The following is an 18,187-nucleotide window of genomic DNA, read 5'->3' as shown; positions in this document are numbered from 1 at the left end:
TATATATATATATATATATATATGTGTGTGTGTGTGTGTGTGTGTGTGTGTGTGTGTGTGATTAGATATATTGAGGATATATTGTATATTGCAGATGTTCCGGTAGTAGGTGGAATTCCTGATGGTTTCATCATAACGCACAAAGATAATGTTGTAAGCGTTCAGTTCCCTCTGGAAGTATTTATCCCATTGGCTAATTAAAAACAAACTAGTATTCCAGGCTCACATACATGAACTGATTGTGGTAACACATTAAATGGAATCAAAAGAAAGTAACAGATGCTGAATGTAAAGAATGTTGAATAGTACAATCTACTTAAACATTAACAAGCAATGGAGGTACAGCTGTACATTAAAAGAGTCAATATTACTCGCGTTGATTACAAGTAGCATTTAGACAGTTTTGACATAGATATGAAAATACCACGATGGCTAAAGTTGCATTTCCGTCATTTTTCAAAACTGCCATTGTAAAGCCTCTACTGAAGAAACCTACACTAGAATATAACGATTTAAAGAACTACCGCCCAGTTTCTAATCTCCCATTCATATAAAAAATCTTAGAAAAGGTTGTTCTATCCCAGCTGTATCTCATCTGTATTCAAACAGTATTTTCAACAATGTACCATATGCATATCGTCCTTGCCACAAAACTGAAACTACTCTTCTAAAAGTAGTTAATTACATTCTCTCTGCTTAAGATAGCGGAAAGATTACAGTCCTCACCCTCTTTGATTTATCTGCGGCATTTGACACAATAGACCATAATACATTACTTCATTACTCCAGCATGCATTTGGCATTCATGATACAGCCTTAATGTGGTTCAATACCGGGCCCACCAACGTGGAATTAATTGTACACTGAACTTAAACACAAAGACACAGTGATCTCATTCAAGAGTGCTCTCAAAACTCACTTATTTCGACTGCAAGAACAAACTTAAAGACCTAATAATGGTTCCTACCTTAAATATTCTCAGCATGTTTTGTATGTTTTCTAATTTCATGGTGTTTGCTTTTGTAATCATATAATTAAATGGTTTTTATCTTATACGTGTTGTCTAATGTTGTAAAGCGCTTACAGCTTCTAAAGATTAGGCGCTATACAAAGTCATTATTATTATTATTATTATTATTATTATTATTATTATTATTATTATTATTATACTAATACATGTCTGTACAAAATACTCATGTGCGAGAGAGTGAAACAGTAAATGGGAGATGACATAAACGATGGTGTCAAGGAATTAAATTAGAAACATCTAGTTTGTTGAGGGAAAATAGTACTAAGGCAAATAAAGTTAAGAAATGGATGAACATTTCAAGACACGTGTTTTAAATGTTTATTAAAACGTTGTGTATAACGTAAACCTATTTCTCATCTCAAAAATGTTTAGCCGGAAGAATGGACACACACACACACACCCAAACATGGAACAACGAACATTAATAAATATGTATATCATGATACGTAAAACCTAATATGCTATACAACATGCAGACAGTTAAGTGTGTCATAATTCCATAAAGAGTTCCGAATCATGCTTCATCATGTCTCGGATTAGCCCGGATGTAGAAAGGTTTAGGTGAATGAGTAGCGCCGAAGATTCCATCCACATCTTTAATATCCAGTTTCTCGTGTTTCTGTGGCATCAGCTCAAATCTCTGGACAAGAGCACTGATGAAAAGAAACAACTCCTTCTCCCTGAAATTTTAGAAAGGATCAATAAGGCGGTTGGTCAGACATTAAATAGTTTATTTGAATTCATAATTTAAAACGGTCTTGGGACTTAAACGGGCGATGCATGAATGCGATTAGAGCATTAAATCGGCGATGTTTGCAGCAAATGGACAGAGACTCTCTCTCTCTTTCTCTCTCTTTCACTCACACACAAACACATTATAGATCCATGTGTGTGTGTGTGTGTGTGTATATGTGTGTGTGTGTTTGTGTGTGTGCGCGTGTGCATGCTACAAAAATTAAAATTCTTGTGTTCCCAAAATCGAACCGACCGTGTTGTAGACAAATTTAAAATCCATGCAAGGTTGCTGTTGAAGCTAGTAATTTTTTTAGCAAGTTGTTATTTAGTCCTTTATTTGTACCTAACTAGCGTTAAACAAATGTCCGACATTGAAATACATATACAAAGTTTATCCTAAAATAACATTCATTTCGATCAAACAATGTTAATGTTGGATCGTTTGTCTGATTTGCAAAGGAGAACTGATTAACTTTGTCTCTAACATCATTACAGTTCATTTTTGTGGAAAATTTAATGTATGTGATTTCATGCTCAAATACACCATTCGGGAAGAAGAAAGGAAATGATTCGGAATTTGGAAATACAAATTTTCAGTCAATCCTTACCAGTGAAGAACGGTATGAATTCGTCTGGTCTCAACAATCTTCCCTCCTCACTGACGAACCTCTCCGGTCTGAAGTTCTCAGGATCACCCCAAATTCTAGGATCAGACAGAACAGAGTGGATGTCTGGTAAAATTCGCATGCCTTTGGGAATGTTGTAACCATGAATGCAAACGTCCGTCACTGGAGCATGTGCTATGCTTAAAATGACGATGGTGGACATTCTTAAGACTTCCATTATGAATGCCTCGGTATAAACGAGGCTCTGCTTATCCTGCATCGATGGGAGTCTCTCAGTCCCAACATTTTCTTTAATTTCTTCAAAGATCCGTTTTTGTATATCAGGTCTTGTTGTCAAGTAGAATGAAGCCCATGTGACTGTGGTTGATGTAGTCTCCGTTCCCGCAATAAAAAGATCCATTACTATAGCTGCTAAGTAATCCCCTGAAAGACAAAAATATAACATTGAATGCATCATGATACACATTTGTTGGTAATTAATGTCAAAGCGTGTTACATCAAATTCATGACGTTGTACTCACATCATACGGCCACTCATGCACGCCAATCATAGTTATTATAAGGCACAAATATCAGAGGTTAATTGTGAAGATTAGAAAACTTCAAAGGTGATAAGTAACCAAACAAATGGTTATTATATACACGTTTCTGAAATGTGACATAACCAACGTTGACGTGACAGGTTCTGGCATTCGTAATAAGCAAGTATGAAGCGAGTATAAATACAAATACATACGCGTCCACTATCCACTAAAAACTGTCATGATTTATATCAAAGTTCGCGTGGTAAACAAGCCGACCACTATTAGAGGCGGTTTATTACACACCAGTAAAGGGTTTAGCCATGTAACTGTTATTGAGATTAGTCGGGTCGACATTGTTTTAAGACAAATTTAACAAAATGTTGCAGATATACTTGCAACTTATTATTCAGACTTCGGGACTATTTATTTGCATGTCATTAACCTATTATTTCAGATTACAATAACTGAATAACTTACTCTACATGGTATTCACACAAATGAGTGTGATTTTGCTGGCGTTGTGTGTTGAATTTGATTCTAGATTATGCCTTAATGTTGGTAACTGAGAATAGCGGCTTATTCAGCTGTCCTTACAAGAAACATCTGTCCGCAAGTATTATTGCGTGCTGACGAAGACTCACCGAATTTATGATTGTAGCACTAAATGACGACATCAACTAAACAGCTCGGGAGAGACCGGGAAATACAAATAAAAAGTAGAATGAGACAATCTGATATACTTTTAATTTTCTGACTTTCTCCAGAAGCGCCTCAATTAACCGTGAAGCAATTACATATAATAGCATCACATTATTATATCAAGATTCCCAAGTCGGATTTACAGGCCGTAAAAACACATGTGGTTGGTAATGATCGAGAACGTCATCCCAGTATTCAGCTGTTCTTGTCACTGATTCACTTACTGCATATATTATTTCAAAATTTAGCAACCTTAGCAATGACCGTTTAAAGATTACACGCCAAATCAGTGATGCTTACGATCGATCATTCAGGTAATTCACCTTACATTCAGGTATCCGTACGAATACATGCGCGGATGTACAAGTCTGCTGAACCCTGTTAACACCCACATAGGCAATACTTTCGTGGTTGTCTCCTGAAGTATGTCCGCAAAAGACATCGTAAACTCGTACAATGCATTGTCAGCCTTTTGCTTGTAAAACCCTTGGCAACTATCATGATCTATATTTGAAAGCGGATGTATTTGAGGAGATCTGGGGTACGGTCATCCACGATTGCTAGCATTAAACAGCTCACATTTTTTTTTTCATCAGAATTGGCTTGCCCGTGGTACGCACTGTTGAATACAACGTGAGTCCAGCTGAAGTTTTTCAGTGCATTTACAAAATTGTGTTTGTGTAACGTGGATTCTGTGGTGGGATTTTGATGGCGAGCCATCCATACGCTGATTCCAACAATCCACTAGTGCACGGACACGATCCGGCTGTCCTATACGATTCCGTCATCTAATTGAAACATGCAACTTGTAGGCGATACTGCATACCATGCCGGTTGGTGAACTTAAATGGAACGATCATTGGTGCAAGTGAACAATGCATACGAGAGTATAATGAAAACAGAGACATCGGATGAATCATTTATAATGACCTGTAATACCTTTAAACATATTCAGAGCAGCCACAATAATTACCCACTGGCCCCAGAAACGCTGTATAAAAGCAGATGTATTTGAGGCGAACTGGGATATGGCCATTCGAGAGTACAAGTATTAAACGCTCACAGCTTTCTTCACCGGAATTGGTTTGGCTTAGGACGCGTTGTTGAATAAAACGTGAGTCCAGTTAGAGTTTTTTTAATGCATTTACCAAAATCTATTTGTATGTGTATCTGAAAATGTATGTTCTACTCCCTCAAAAACCCAAGACAAACCAATTCCGGTGACGAAAGATGTGAGCGGTTTAATACCTGTACTCGCAAGTGGCCGTAACCCAGATTTCCCAAACGCATCTGCTTTCAATTATAGATCATCCTAGTTGTCAAGGGTTTTTCAAGCAAAAGGCTGACAAATATTCCACAAAATATTCTTGTGTAAGTACGGAATTATAAATGATACTTGACGCAGGTTTACGAAACGCATCAAACTCGTTATGTTCCAGAGAACTGACAGCGGCTATGTAGTACACGTACTAAACCTCCAAATATATCTGCGATTGTGTATGTGAATATGAAAATTCCATTGAGTGTTATATTTTTCTAAGCCCATGATTGGCGCCCTACATACCAATGAATATGCACCTGTGTACACCGGTAACGGAATAATTGGAAAAGAACATTTTATTAACGCAAATACAATGCCGTGTTTGGAATAACATAAGAGAACATCTGCCAACGGATCAGAATTGTTCGGAACAACGTATAAGATAAACAAAACATGGATATTATCAAACGGCATTCGAGTCCCAGAAGGTATTCGATGGTAGCCACATTGCCATACACAGATCGAAAATAAAGCTAACGAAACGGAAGAAGTTTATTTCCATTGTCCTATCGAAACTACTTATGAATGCAAGATAACCACGCATAATATCACTCCGAGGCCGACACAACAGCACAGATGTTATATACTTATCTATGTAACACAACGATACGCACACGTGCCTTTGGTGACCAGAGACAAATGTAACACGCTAATTTTATTTCGAGGTTTGACTCGCACGACCTTGCAAATACACAATGGAGCATGTGTGCACCCACCAAATGAGATTGTTTCAAGATCTTTTTGCGGTAGTCACACAGGACCCGTATAGTTTCCTCACCATCCACTTGATCAGAACTTCAGAAAAATATCGATTCGGTTTGTACATAACAATTTTAAATGACCATCATAAATATAATGTCAAAACGTTCCAGCCATATCATGACAGAGTATTGGGACGAAAACATAAAGCTGCAGACAAACACCAGGCAACGATCCATAATGTTATAGACGTTACAATCATAACAAACAATATTGAAATATTGGAGAGTTTGCTTTGAACCAACGTTTGCACCGCTAGGTTAAACAACACATGAAACGGCGGAAAAGGCGAACATAGTTGCGGCAGTTATCGAAATAGATGAAGAATTGGATCTGCTCTTCATGGCAGCCTATACTCTTGAATCCCTGCCAAGGACTCTTGAAGGAGTAGAACATAACTTTTAAGGTACACGTACAAATATTTTACAATGACAACCAGCCGGTACAAGTCAGAAACAAAAACTGAGCATTCATTCTTTAATGAAGAAGACGCTGACGCATGCATCCATGAAAATAATATGCCGCTATTCTTCCACCCTTCAAGTGGCAATCACGGATGATTAAACTGGCAACGAAAATACATTTTCAACACATGAGTTATGAATGCCCGAATTGGGTATTTTGGGAGCTCGTAGAAATATTAAACGATAAGGCTAATGACAGGAAAAAGTTACATAAAATATCTAAGGAATTTCAATACAATGACCGTAATAGAGGTGTTCAATAATAGAAAGAACTTATGGCAAACCATTTTACAGGATAAATGATCTCATTTCGGCCACCTATCCAAAGCCGTAGTGGACCCATTTCTCCCTAATTTTCATACAATATTTTCAGTTATTCAGGAAATTAATGTTGTTTTTAAAACTGAACCTGAACCCAGAGCATGGGAAGAACTTGCACTGACACAGTTCTACCAACGGCCCGAAAAACAGGTAAACATTTTTTCCAAGCTAAAAGGCTGTAGTCATGCGAAGAATAAAAGAATCTGAAGCAGCTACAAGAAAAAAGAAATATCAACAAAAGGCGGACATTTTCATAAATATAGTTAAAACACTTAGCAAGAGGACCAAAAGAAAAACCTATACCCACACAGGAAAAACAAAGGCCTGAAATACGCCAAAATCCCCAAACAAGAAAGACCTTCTATACCAGAAAGTCAAGAATAAAAGTAGCATGTAGAACCCCAGCAAAGATATTCTGCATCAGTACCAAAACATAAACAATCTGCACCCCAATACCTATTTCGTCCAAACAAAATTTCAAAGACATCAAGAAGAAATAAAGATGTTTCCAGAGAAGCATTAAGATAAAGGATAAATCCTTTGTGAACCGTGTGACCCACACGACGTTGTGAATAGGTTGAAAACTTTCCTGGGTAACAACGCACCAGACGTTATTAGTGAGGCCGTATCGATTTGTCAACGGTTGTTCACCAATGACATCATCAACACGGAAACGTTTTGAGTATTGATAGAAGCAGATAATGAAGACACCGATGATGTATTTAGATGAAATTACTGTCAATGACGCACCGTGCTTTTGTCTCAAAGATTACAACCCCATCAGCTAAATCAGAATTGTATGTTACTTGTCCACACCAATCACCGCACAGTACGTTCGCACACTCCAGATCGCACTAGCATAGTGTTGTGACCCTATGGTCTTAAACTAATTAACAGGAAAAGTGAATACAAAGACGTTTTGTGAAAAATTAAAAAGAACGTACATTATGGTGAATACAATTCGAATTGGTCCTAAAAGTTATATTGCAAGTCTAAAAGTATCAAGTATTCTAAATGCGTTCCAGTATTATTCCGAATGAAGTCCAATATCTTGTGCTGATGTGCCAATATACCTGCTGTAACTCAATAATATAGTCCAAAGTTTCATTGAATGAACTCACGGCAATTTCAAGGAGCTACTTCTACGTCTTTTGAGTTGGACCATCATTATCTGAACAAAAGAAACATCTCTGTGTTATTTAACAAAGAAAATCGTGCCTGTGCTACATTTATTCAGCGAGGAAAAGAATGATCGTTTCATACATTATTCCATGGCCTAATCAGTATGATTTTATATAGACGTAAAACCAGGCCTCAGTAATGCACAATCGCCCGGTTCACCTGAAAGAGGAACGGATGACTGTTGTATAAGTAACAGCAATAATTGGATAGTGTGTTTGAGGGTTGCACCTGAAGAAGGCCGACCCATCAAGCAATAATACTAATAATCAACTTATTAATAGAAAAATCTATGGCAGACCCTCTTTGTTACCTACACGTAAGCATATTCGAAGCAGAACAACATCTACGAGATGAAATCACCAATATAATGAAAATACATGTATGTAATGGTAGATGATATTTGCGGAAGCTGGTTGTGGCGGAAATTGCAGCCACGGCAAATATTATAAGCACGCCAATAGGAATCGTTGATGTAACCATATCAATGTTAATCAGTTTTACCAGCAGCTCTGGTAACATAATCTCGTTACGGCTTCATTTGCGACTCTGGCTACAGATACTGAATAACCCTGATTTACGAACATTGAAATTCGGGTAAAGGTTCGAATGGTTATTAGCGAAATGAGATCTTCGCGTAAGAGGCTGCACCGTACGTTTTCGGGATTCCGAACCATAATCATCACTGGTATAGTAGCATGATAATACAGGTTTATATCAATGCTGATACTGGTTAAATTCTTCTACCTCAAATAAATATTTTCTTGTATGGGCGTCGCAAAAAAACATTTTTTATCGGATTAGCTTGCGAGCTCACGTACATGCGTTTGTGATGTGAGGACATAGTCATGCGAGGTGTTGGTGGAAAATAAAAGACTTTGACCAAGCTCGTAAAAAGAATCAAAAATCTGTTTTCCTATATTAATACTTGATATGATATTCTTCAAAGACTTGTTTTATTTCTCAAGAACCTGAAAACAAGTTTCCTAATGCTATATATTATTACAAACATTTCGTCCGGACATTATTGGAAATGGTGTTCTGTTGATATAGTTATGGTATATATGCCTTTCTCAAATTCCAAATAGTCGCAATGCCTCGTAAGTCTTATGAATATTCATTAAGCGGTAACTACTCTTCATATAATGGCACATGGTTCATACAGGGGAAAACTTGGTGAACCAAAGAGACAGAGATTTCGGATGGAGCTAGAATTACAGATTCAGTGATTATTTACTCCACGTCATTAATATTTGACAACATAATATATACTTTTACTTTTACTTTTTCACATTCTGCTAATTTTATCGAAAGTGAATCACACTTAAATGGAATATAACGATAAAAGCTGTTCTTGTGGACTCAAATGTTTTATTTCAGGATTCTGAATAACCCTGGATAAAATTGAAACCATTAATGAGTTAAACATTCCGAACTAAGTTTCACCGAAGATGACCATCATGTGAAAGAATTATTGATACAACCAAACACGTTAAGTGCATTTGCATTATTATGTATTCATTAGTCTGCAGATGGTAACGGAAACGTGGGTTGGGTATGAATGCTATATTGTTTTCTCTCTTATCTCGATAGCAATTATGCAACAAGAAGTATATTATATAGTGCGAGAGTTCCAAACAGAACGCATGTTTAGGATAGTGGACAATGGCGATACAGATAAAGCAATATTAACTTTTGATCGTGGGTTCTTGTCATTATTTCTATTTTCAAATTAGAAGGGGGACTTTTGGCACCAGTCACCTTACATACATCGTGAGCAACTGAGTGAGAGGTAATCAAATGAAGGGTCTAGAAAGCAAGAACGCCCATAGGTCAAGGAAATGAGCATAAGCAGCATCTGCAGAATGGAGAACGCCTAGATATTTACATGAAAGGTCATTTAATATTTACGAAATGGAGATAATTTGGATCGGATAAGACAAATATATTTGTTAATCGTAGAAATACGTATAAGCGATATCGATGTATACGTCTCAATTTACATTTCTTGTGAGCAAAGTGTCATGTGTACTTTTTTCAGTAAGAATATATTTGTGTATAAGTGCTTGTAAATATTTGGCTTGCATCAACGACACACAATAAATGCGTAAACCCACTTTAATATATCTTGTCTGAAGACACTAAGTGAATTGGATTGTCAAATTGAATAACATAATATTTCGGTATAGATTTTCCCTTGAAATAAAATTAATTCAAATTGAATATTTTAATTTGCAATCTGAGCTGAGGAGGGTATATGTTTCTTTCAATAGAACAATGTTTCAGCAAACTAGTGCAGCACACTGAGTGAGCCTATGGGTCATTCGCTAACCTCAAACTGCCATTGTCCCACATAATGTAACAAATACCAAATCCTCATCGGTAAATGCAATGTCTTCCTGACCTCTCAATAAACGTACAAGACCGACAACTACATGATCTTATTCTAAAGAAAGGCACCTGTAAATTTAGCCAGAAGGCAAGGTACCCCAGTAACCCTTTATATTCCAATAAACTTATGCTTGAAAAAATCATCAACAACCTCATCTGCACATGAATGAGTGATATGTAACAACACATTGAAATAAGCAGTACCTTTTACCCACTTCTCCCACGATGAGAGGGTTTGAGTGGTAGGCGTCATGAAGATCCACGAACTGGACTAGTCAGCTTCAGATAATCTTAGCGTATGTGTGGGTCCACAGAGACAAAATATGATGATGATTTGATTGAGACTGACGGCAACCTGTTCTTGGCTACGAAACCGATTTGCGTCATAAAGACCGCAGTGGTATCTGATTAAGACTGAATGTATATTAGATCAACAGAGGGTATGTGATACATTGACTCTGAATGTGGATATTAGCTCTATAAGGAAACCGGTTTTGTATGAGACGAACTTCAGTGAAGTCATGCCGAAATGCTCGAAATTGTGTAATTCAGTCAAGTTCGTAACCATGAAAGATTCCACTTCATAAACAAAGTCAGTGATTGAGGCCAGCGAAGTCATGATCGGTCAAGTCTAAGGGATCATAGGCATGACCGACACCCTCTCAAATGTATATGAAATGATAGAACGGTAGCCCTTAATAGTTATAGGAGAAAATGTTTTTCCCTCGAACAGCCAAACAAAAAACAGTCAGCTACTTGTGGGGCAGAGAAACTGAAAGAGACGATGTTTTTGCCATTGCATCAGTCACTAAAACGAAGCCACTTCAGTTCCTACCCCTTTATGGCAGGTGGTCTAGCTAGTGTACTTCTTTTTAAAGCTGGAGGACTAAATTTATTTTGCTGCAAGGCTCTCCGGAAAAGGTCTAAACACGAAGGAATAGACAGTAAGGGCAAGGATGAAACACGTGGGTCTGGTGCTGTTAAATAAAATTATGCATCGCCTGGATATTATTGGGTAGAACTTTCGCTAGATCGAGAAGATCGTGGATCCAGTCTCTCCCAAATGTGAAAATCGAGCGTCGACAGACAAAACCTTGTGATCCGGTACTGGGAAAACTACGCTGGACAGTTATTGATTCCACCTATTTGCAAAATTATCGATCATCGGTGGCACCCGTAGCAAGCAAATCTGGTAAACAACCGCATGATTGAGGAACAATTCGAAAGGGGCACCACTGGTGGAGCAAGACCATGTGCAAAGCGTGTATGTAGAGGCAACGGAGCCGGATAAAAAGCCGTTGCTGTATTAAATAATCCGAGGAGATGCAAAAACTCCTTGTCTGTAACCAATTTAATGATGGAAATATGCTCTGCTAGACTGACGTATCAGATCACCCGAGGCTGGGAAAACGTACCAGATTGAAATGAGTACTAAAATGCATATCCAGATCGAGAAGGGGCCCCGAGTGGCCGAGTGGTCTAAAGCGCTCTAGTTACGGATCACTGCCATCTCACCTCTGTCTGTATGGGTTCGAGTCTCGGATTCGGCCAATGTGGGTATGTGAGAAAGTTTGCCAGTAGCTTCTCGAGGGTCGGTGGTTCTTTCTGGGGATTTCCCGGGTTCTTCCTCCACCATTAATACTGGCCGCCATGTATAGAATTTTCATGCTTAAAAATGGCGTTAAACCCAACAACAATCAGATCGAGAAAAGTTTGGGAAGAACATAATCGGACCTTTCATTCCAATAATAAAGCGAAGATGATGTAAAAGGTAAACGGGTTGGCTCTTTTCTTTGACTAGAATATAATCTAAAGTATGCTTCTGGAGGACGTCATACCAGTACGCCGCCGTGAGAGTAAATGCTGCCTCACCGAACAGGAAGGCGATGCAGTTGAATAGCCTTTTAGAGGTCACATAAGGTATGTTTAAGCCGAACGGGATGGAGTGAAATTGACATCATGTTCCTAGATTTGCGATTACAGGAGATGAAGCGGGCGACTGATTTTCTCATCGCTCTTACCAACTGTAACAGAGTGAGATGGTGGACATTTTGAGTTCGACAATATTCGATAAAGTTCCTCTGTATCTACATTCAATCTATATTTAGTCCTACCCAGGATGTGATCTGAGTGTAAACTATCAGGTTTATCATAACACTGAAATATGAGGGTCATCCTGGTCGAAATCAAGATCTAATTCCCGATAATGCATACCCAAAGGAGTAGACGATCATTTCTAAGGCTATAACGGTACAGTCCAAGAGGATACACCAGAAGCAAACGCTTGCCGTATCTGTAGGATGCAGTTGCCGGATCAGAACCGTTAGGAACAGGAGTTCCCCGTACGGAAGGTAGTGTATGCAGTGGTACTGCCAAGGGAGTGGTCATGAAAGGAGAGACGACGGATCTATCTATACGATCGCCGGAAAAGCTAAACTTCCATGTCATAGGATGATACACAACAGAACCGATACGATCACTGAGCGGTATGGGCTGACGGCCAGACGTTAAGATCGGAAGCCGTTACGTCATCAACTGGAGGTGATGCTAGAGGGCACGGCTCATTCATACCATTCATAATCCCCTGCTCCGTGACTTATAGGGCCCAAGGCCGTGCTCGAACATACAGGGTGGTGGAACTTACCCACGATGGACCACCAAGAAATTGGTGGGAACTTCCTCAGAGTACCTAAATCTTCGCATAAAACAGAATAAGTCGTAGGGAAAGGGAAATATTGGTTGAGAACTAATCAACTCTGACGTCGCCTGCTGTACATAATAACTCTCTGGTAGCTTAAGAGAATGCATAGATGGTGTAGGGGAAGTGGCAGCTTCCTCGATCATCTAGATGTAACAGTATTAGTAGGTAATTTTCGACGTATCTTCATTGGGGGAGGGTGTCAACGTCGCCGTTCGCCAGGCAGGACCACATACATTATGAATTTCAACAACAAATACATCAGTACGCTCAGCCTTTGACATTCTATCTTTATCCATATTCTTTGAATTTTCACTTAGAACTGTCGACAGTGTATTCTCTGAAAAATTGGCGCACATGCCGAATATATCCTACAATAAACAATTTGCACAGGCGACGCAAGAATCATGTAAAGCTTCGCTGTCTTTGAATACATTACACATAGACAATTTTCTCGTCAATGAAGGTTCTGAAAAGGAACAAAATAAAGAAAGATGAATAGTTAACTATGTTAACAATGTCAGAGACACCCACTATGCTAGAACTGTTAAATAGTGTTCGTGAACTCGAACTACAAACACGTTTTTCTACTGCAACGAAGACATAAACTTATCTGTCACATAACGCAGAGACTGCGTCCACGTAGGTACAACAAAATTAATTTAAATATGCTCGAAATAGGAAGAAAAAAGAAATACGTTTCTTGCTACGAGTATTTTGTCTTAATCTAAGAAACGGAAAGGAGCGAAAACCAACACATTTTGAAAATTCAACAAAATAATGTATTTCCCTAGAATAAAATTGAAATTTAAAAAGAACTTACAGCATCGTGAATTAAATCTCAAACGGTCCTAAACCTCTTATCACAAGTCTTAATGTATAGAGTTCGACTTCAATGCCGGTGTAGTTCCAAATATTTTACAATATTGAATGTGTTGATGTGCCAATAGTCTTGAATGTCCTAATGTGCCAATGACCTGGAATATAGTGATGTGTTGACAGTTTTTGGCGTATCATAATAATGTAATCCAAAAATGCAGATGACTGAATTAACTCTGATTCCAGAATATTGATTTAGTGTTTATCAGCACTTTGTAATTCCAGTGAATAGTGTAAATAAAAAATACCGCCCAAAATTAAAATCTGAACACAAAATAAGACTGATTCTACTTCGTATGTTAAGGTAGAAATGAGTAATTTTTCAAGCAAACAATATTGATATATAAAGCTATGACACAATAATAGAGCCAGGAAGTGGGTCTGTTTCATTTCTAAAACATTCAAAGTTGTCAACAGGTTTAAGAATTTCTAAGTTCCAAAATGAATTCCTAGACACAGATTACAATAAAAATGTTTACCTTAAATAATAATGATCTGAATATATAATGTATAATCTATATTAGGTAGATATTATGTTGCATACAAAATATATCTCTTCGCACAGAATGATCAAGAAATTGATTTTCTACATAGGTCAATTGCAAACATATATATATATATATATATATATATATATATATATATATATATATATATATATATATATATATATTACCTTTTGAAGCAGACGTAATAAGTCAAACATTACTGTAAGCCTCAATAGATGGAATCAAATTAACATAAATATCACGACGGTTTAGAGAGTCCTAGTGAAAGAATCTCTGTTTATTACAGAGAGCGTAAAACTAGTGCCACGTGATGGCAGCAGGGGCAGATAGTGGGCAAGAATTATTGCCTTTCGTCAATATATTATGGAAAGAAAAAAAATGAATTTTCGTCTTTGCGAGGACTGGATTCGGGAGCTCGTTGGACTTATACTCCTAACGTTAATGTGATAGGACAACGTATTCGAAGGACACAGCAATGTTCCTTTCATACAAATAGGCCGATGAATAAAGGACAATGTCTCTGATATAAAAGCACACCTTTTTATACGCGAAAATATTACTCCTATAAAGGACTCTCGCTCATAAAAGACAATGTTCTGTTGAAAACGTACACCTTTTGCATAAAGAATAAAATGTCTCGTAACAAACTAATCCATAAAAGGCTATGCCACTTTTAAAATAAACTAATTCTCATAAATGACAATGTTACTACTAAATCAAGCAAATTAAGAAGAACATTCCTAAGGACATAGTTCTTCTTATAAAGGACTCGTGCTCATCAAGGACATTGTCCTGTCCAGACACCTTTGCTTTTTTATGACATTTCTTATACGTTTATTTTGGTAGTTTTCTTGTTCTGATAGTGGCAATAAAATGGTTACATGTATAAGGTTGAAATATTTCCTTACTTGTAAAAATGCTCCTCGTTTCTCTGTCGTCCACCTTCTTCATTTCTGATATAAAAGCATCAACGAAATCCTCGATATTCCCATCATCGAATTTCTTCACGTGTTCCTCAATGAGTTCATCCACAAAATCTTTTACCACTTGCATTTTGCGAGTAATGTTTTTGACTCCAAATAAATCTCCTGGAATGAATCTTAATATGGGCCAGAATATCACCGGAGATCCAACTGAGGCGAACTTTAGAAAGGAATTGAAGCCATCCATCATTGTTTTAAACCTAGGATCTTCGTGACTGAAGTGGCCACCAAAAACGAGATGCGAAATCACATTTCCGACACTTGTCTGAATAGGGGCCATCATTTGGAATGGCATTTGGTTGAATCCTTCTATTTCAGATAGAAATAACTTCACTTCCGAGTGAATTTTATCTTCGAGTGTTGACTTCCCGAATCCAAAATTCCGTAGAGTCACAAGAATAAATTTCCTTTGATTCCTCCACATGTCTCCCGAAACGGCTGTGATACCATTTAAAACAATCGAGAAAGAGCTGTTATAGTGATTTGTTTAAAAATGGAATAAATAGATGTTTGAGTTTCTTTTTTACAGACAACAACCATGTTTAATGCGGTGAAAAACTTCGTCTGTAACAGTTATGCTTACGAAGCTGCCGGTTTACTTCTCAAATTAACTGAAATTAGCTAAATTCAGTAAGGTTATATATTCGATAGTCTTATGAGATTTGATAGATTTTTTCTACACATTGCGATAGTGTACGAGTAATTTTCACATTTATTTATTCATCTACATATATCTAAATATACCGGCATTTAATTGTATAATTGTTTGGTTCAACACTCGTGTGGCATATCTTACCTTTACTAAGTTTTAATACTGACCGGAATAAATCCCATTCATATCAAATGATGTATTTGAGCATTATCAGTAACTCCTCCTCAATAGAGGTATATAAGGAAACGAGAACAGAGTGTGAACGGTTCTGAAACATTAAATATAAGACCATTTTGCGTGGTTAGTGTTTCAATAAAGTGGTATATTTTATTGCAATGTATACAGTTTTATCTAAGGGCATATACCCATGTGTTTCTTAATTACATACCCATTAAGCTTACACCTTTGATCTAGTTCTCGATAAATGTTCAGTTCATATGCCAGCATCCCATACCCATACCGATATTTCTGGATGTATAGAACATACATTTACCCTCTTGGTTTTGATTCCCATTTATAACATGTGTGCTGTATGCGACAATACGTGGAAATTACATATGAGTGTCATCTACTAAATGTAAAACAAACACACACTCGTTATGTATATGTCTTAGACTAATGGATTAAACATATCCCTACGCAATATCAAAATAGTTCTTTCCAAAACATCTTTACGTGAAAAATGAAATCACTTTATTTTATTTTCTTTTTGAATCATGCAATATATCTTTGTGTTACTAGTCAAGGTTGTCAAATCCTCCAATAGTTTTCAAAATGTTATTCGTCCAGGCTGTCAAACCGTCCAGTAGTTTTCAGGCTTTCATACCGTCAAATGCTTTACTATTTGTTGCTCGTCACAGCGATCAGCAGATTTATGCTATTTTACTTATATCATTATTTTCATTTAAGATTAGGGATCGTGTGATGCTCCATCTTTATGTATAATGATTAATTATAATGGAAGCCCAAGTAAACACCTTTGGTTATGTACAGTGTTGCTTAAGAGATGCACTATCACCAGTATAACATTTATACTTAGATCAGATAGCAACTCTGCAGAATCACCATGCGTACAGGCACCGTTCCATGATATGTTTCTGAGTTCCATGCACTTTCACACGTTAATTATCTACCATAAACCAAAGATCCTTAAGACAATAGTTTGTCAAATTTGTAATTTTATAATTTTGCAGTAAAAGCAAATGAGCAATGAAAATAACATGAGTGTGAACGTAATTCTTCTAACACTGTATGCCGACACAAACGACATATCTAAAACATAGGTCAAAGGTTGTTAGCTCTAAGATCCAACTTCCGTAGGTTGAAAACCACACGGACGTGAAATACAGCAGCTGTGGTGGATTCCAGACTAAACAAAGTTAAAATCCTGCTACTGCAGTTTTATGATAATGTTATTGAATATTGACAACCAAATGGAAGAAAAGAAGGCGAATAAAAAATGTACAGAAGGCGAGAGAAAAAGATAAAAAGAGACGTAGACAAAAAGAAGGGTGACCTTTTCCTCCATTAAGAATAAGCCACCCTGATGGGCAGATGGTCTGTCTGAAAATTCTACCCCACGTTTGATGAAAATCTCTCTTATCGCCTCATAACCACAGAGGATAATCGTTGGACTAGGTCCTAGGTACAATTTGTAGATGTCGCCATATTTCTTTTGTAGCCTTCTTAGTGATATTCTTATATCGGGGTCACTTTTCAGCTCCCATCCATTACCCACCAGAGGGATCCATGCGGGTCCAGGGACCTCTTTGCCACTGTTGCGCTGTCTCAAGAATAGGATCACGAACAAACTAACAATCAGTCATCCAAGAATTGTGGAAAGTGTAAGTCCGAATAGAGTTGTATACATCTCGAAGGCTACTCCTACGTTATTGTATAACTAAGGTAGACTAGTGGATAGAGCTACTCGCCGAGTTAGATAGACGAGTTTTAAATAATTATCTAAGTTAAAAATCTCTCAGCAGTGTTCAATACACAATATGTAATTTGAATAATGTTCACCATTATAATCGAAGGAACACATGGATTCACTTGGAGGAACAATAATGTCTGTAACAGCCTTACAACACTGTCTCGTAAATAACGTTGCAATTTATAGACCAAATTGTAGGTCAGTTCATCACAGAATTGCGCAGGCCTTATCGATCAAAAAGTGGGACGAAGTGCTGTTGTGTAGGGGACATCTTAAGTCAGTTTTCTTGACAATCTATGGTACAAAAAAGTTCGAAAGAAGTTTAATAATTAGAACATGTTTGGTATTTATTTGCTACAAAATGTATTTTGTTTTCGTGTCTATCTTACTATTGACTCGTTTAAATGCGCAATACTATATCAAACTGTAGGACAGAGTGTTGTTGTATGGATAGTATGTGATTAAGTTACAAACTACAAGATAT

The 18,187-nt window shown here is 37.3% G+C and overlaps 1 protein-coding gene across 1 annotated transcript; it reads right to left on the bottom strand.

Moving 5' to 3' along the window:
• Positions 1–1,332: 1,332 nt before the first annotated feature.
• Positions 1,333–17,822, bottom strand: LOC149782326 (cytochrome P450 2U1-like). The gene is made up of 4 exons (XM_089933710.1): positions 17,287–17,822; positions 15,044–15,556; positions 2,374–2,814; positions 1,333–1,710 (listed from the first exon to the last, which is right to left on the bottom strand). Exons 2-4 carry the CDS (start codon positions 15,540–15,542, stop codon positions 1,658–1,660), a joined length of 993 nt encoding a protein of 330 aa, XP_089789836.1. The 5' UTR covers positions 15,543–15,556; positions 17,287–17,822; the 3' UTR covers positions 1,333–1,657.
• Between the last annotated feature and the right edge of the window lie 365 nt (positions 17,823–18,187).

The sequence above is a fragment of the Sinohyriopsis cumingii genome, chromosome 15 (genome assembly GCF_028554795.1).
Source record: "Sinohyriopsis cumingii isolate HCF-2022 chromosome 15, ASM2855479v2, whole genome shotgun sequence".
NCBI classification, from domain to species: domain Eukaryota; kingdom Metazoa; phylum Mollusca; class Bivalvia; order Unionida; family Unionidae; genus Sinohyriopsis; species Sinohyriopsis cumingii.
This window is presented reverse-complemented; position numbering and strand designations above follow the sequence as displayed.